Source organism: Fukomys damarensis, unplaced genomic scaffold, assembly GCF_012274545.1.
Source record: "Fukomys damarensis isolate Sample0158 unplaced genomic scaffold, DMR_v1.0_HiC HiC_scaffold_28, whole genome shotgun sequence".
In the NCBI taxonomy this organism is placed as follows: domain Eukaryota; kingdom Metazoa; phylum Chordata; class Mammalia; order Rodentia; family Bathyergidae; genus Fukomys; species Fukomys damarensis.
The window spans coordinates 3,249,680-3,252,692 of NW_022900940.1; the positions used below are offsets into that span (position 1 = coordinate 3,249,680).

General features: G+C 36.0%; 1 protein-coding gene across 1 annotated transcript in view; it reads right to left on the reverse strand.

The window, feature by feature from the left end:
* The window catches only part of Uba3 (ubiquitin like modifier activating enzyme 3), a 21,871-nt gene extending 20,525 nt beyond the window's left edge, over positions 1–1,346 (reverse strand). Inside the window, exon 1 of the mRNA XM_010635920.3 lies at positions 1,144–1,346. Coding sequence (XP_010634222.1) covers positions 1,144–1,263 — 120 coding nt within the window. The 5' untranslated portion in view covers positions 1,264–1,346. The remainder of the gene's footprint in view (positions 1–1,143) is intronic.
* Positions 1,347–3,013: the final 1,667 nt, after the last annotated feature.

Below are 3,013 nucleotides of genomic sequence, written 5' to 3' on the forward strand. Positions count from 1 at the left end.
GCTATGTAGAACTTGAACTCACTATGCAGCCCAGGCTGACCTCAAAATTCTAAGACCAACAATCTCCTGCCCCAGCATCCCAAGTTCTGGGATTATAGGTATGTACCATGCCTAGTAAGAGGGTATTTCTAATGCAAAAACAAAACAAAAAACTATTTCTAGTTATTTCCCTTTCATTTTTGAAAGAAGCACTTATTTTACTGACTTCTTAGAAAAGTTAGAAATCTTAAAAACAGAATCAAGCATTGAAAAGTATTTAAAGTTCTAAAAAAAAAAAAAAAAGGAATACAGTGGGTAAAACTCTCAAAATATAAGATGCCAGAAAAAAAAAAAAAACTCTTAGAAAAATCCCATATAGGCACAAATATTGTAGAACAATCATTTAAAAGAGTGACAATCCTAAATTGTCAGGCAATAAAACTTTAAAATCACAAGAAAATATGGTGCATTACCCAAAGAAAGGCTGAATTAGTATTGCCAATTCTGTCCAACACTACAGGAGTAAAGGTACTCAAGACTCCAAGCCAAACTCGAGCATTTGCACATTAATTTCTAGGAGTACCTCAATATTTCTATTTCCAAGTTTTATCTCTTCATGAACACAAAAGCCCATAGACATTTACTATAAACATTTTTTAAACCTTGTAATAAAAAACAAATTCTATCTGAACATGTACTTAAATTAGACACCAGCCCAAAATTCTATGTTTCTGTTATATAGCACACATGCTTTTAACATGCAATTAATCACATTCAATATACTAAGATGTTCATTCCAAATAAATTTCAAAATTTAAACAAGCATATTTATATTCCTGTCAAAATTATTTCTAATAGTGGGGCTACAAAATGGGAATATACCTAAGAAATCATTTTAAACTGCAATTTTAAGCGCACTGGTATTCAAAATGTAGTTATAAAATCATTTTCTCTTGAAAATTTCAACTTATATGAGAAATGTGGAAATGACTCAAATATTAATCAAGTAAAAACTAGCTATCTTCAATTAACACTTCAAGATTTAGTTTCACAAAGTAAACTTAGTAGTACTTGAATCATAGAAGCAAATTTAAAAGGAAGCATTTTATTATTTTTGAAACAAAAAACTATTAGAGCAGTTATTTAAAAATAAACGTCTCTCACTTCAGTGCTTGGTTCGAAATCAGGGTGTGTGAAGGGTCCAGATCGCTCGAGGAACTTCTTTACATGGTTCCAGCGACCTTCCCAGTCTCCAGTGTCCCCACACCCACCATCAACAGCCATTCTGCACAGAACACAGTAAATTCAGCTGCAAAGATCAGTATGAAAAAGCCACACCTACAACTATTATGGTTTCCCCAAATGAAAAGGTAACTACACCGCACCTGCTCAAATAAAAAGGGAAATGTTCCATGTGATTATGTCTATGCTTTCCAATTTCTTCTTGTCTATTATATTATTAATTTAAAATTAAAAGCAGTGTGTATGTAGGGCCAAGTATATAGCTCATGGACCTTGCTAAGACATTCAATAACCTGGGTTCTATCCAAGCACCACAAAAATATAAAGAAAAGAAATAAAAGAACTGTATGTGTTCTTTCTAGCCTATGTTTCTAAAGGAACCCCCTATCAAACATAGAATACTGATTAATCAGTGAAAAATGAACTTCTGTACGTTTTTTATTTACAAAAATACCACTGCAAACCTTCACCGTATTTCGTTAAGGTATTTGGATATTTGGATAAAGAAGTAGCAGATACATGGGCAGGGAGGATTTCAGAACTGTGATGCTTCAAATATAACACTAATTAGGTGTCCTTTCCAAGTCTGAAAGTTGTGATTTAAAGATTTTTTTTTTTTTAATGTGAACTTTTTTACCCATTTTTCTCAGACAGGGCCCAATCATTCAAAACAGAATCTCGTAAAACCATGAGGTGGTTTTTGTTAACACTAAACAAAAAAAGGTCTAGGTTATAAATATGCTACAGATTGGCACTGACATCTAAGAAACCTTTCTGAACACACAACTGAATAAGGTGACACTCTAAACAAAATGCACGTACAGTATTTTCTAATCAGTGCAAGATTCATGTAAGGTTGTGACTTTCTCATTTTCTAATTTCCTGTAACTCCACAAATTTTACCTCCAAATATATTAATGATATCCAAATTTTACAAAAGGGACCAAGAACTATTGCCCAGCAATAAGTATCATAGGTTTTGTTGAATAGCTGTTTGGTTCCACAACTCGCAGCACTATAACCTTGACCAGATTACTGAACAGCCACAAACCTCATCTGTACGTTGTTTGTACCTACTTCTTGGGGTCATGAGGATAGAGACAATCACACAGAGGACTTAGTACAGTACTTGGCATACAGAAAACATTCAAACTTTACTGTCATTTTATGCAAAGGGAAATAAAAGGTGATTGGGAATGTGAAACTAAACTTGTCATTCTAGTCTTGCAGTTGCAATTCAATTATGAGAGAGGGAAGTATCTACTGAACAAGGCACTGCCGGTAACTGGCAAAAAAAAACCTTCCAAACTCACCACACCCACTACAAGAGTATTTTCCCTCTCCCACGCAGGGTGGGGAAATTATGTCTGCTTGGTCAAGTGAGAAAACACTGAAATCTGTGGCATCAGCACAAAACTAAGCATCTGATTAAAATATACGTGTGTACTAAGTGGGGACGTAAGCTATTGGGACTAACATCTCCTTTAAGACCCAATTATTTTGCAAAACATGAGTGAAATGCTTAGTACAGTCCCTGATTATTATAGAGAACTCTCATAAAAACTTTACATAACTACTGTCTCAGTGTTTACGAAAGGCCAAAAGACAGGCTTTCGTCCGTTTCACGTGTTTAAACTGGACTGTTTTCCCAAGGTCACGGCTCTGACAACTTGGGATGGAGGAGTCGGGCACGGGGTCCTTCCGAAGGACCTTTAGGTCAGGGCCCCGGCGGGCTCCTGCGGGACCTGGGGTGGTGCATCCCGACCCGACGCCCGCCCGCCCGGGGCAGAGA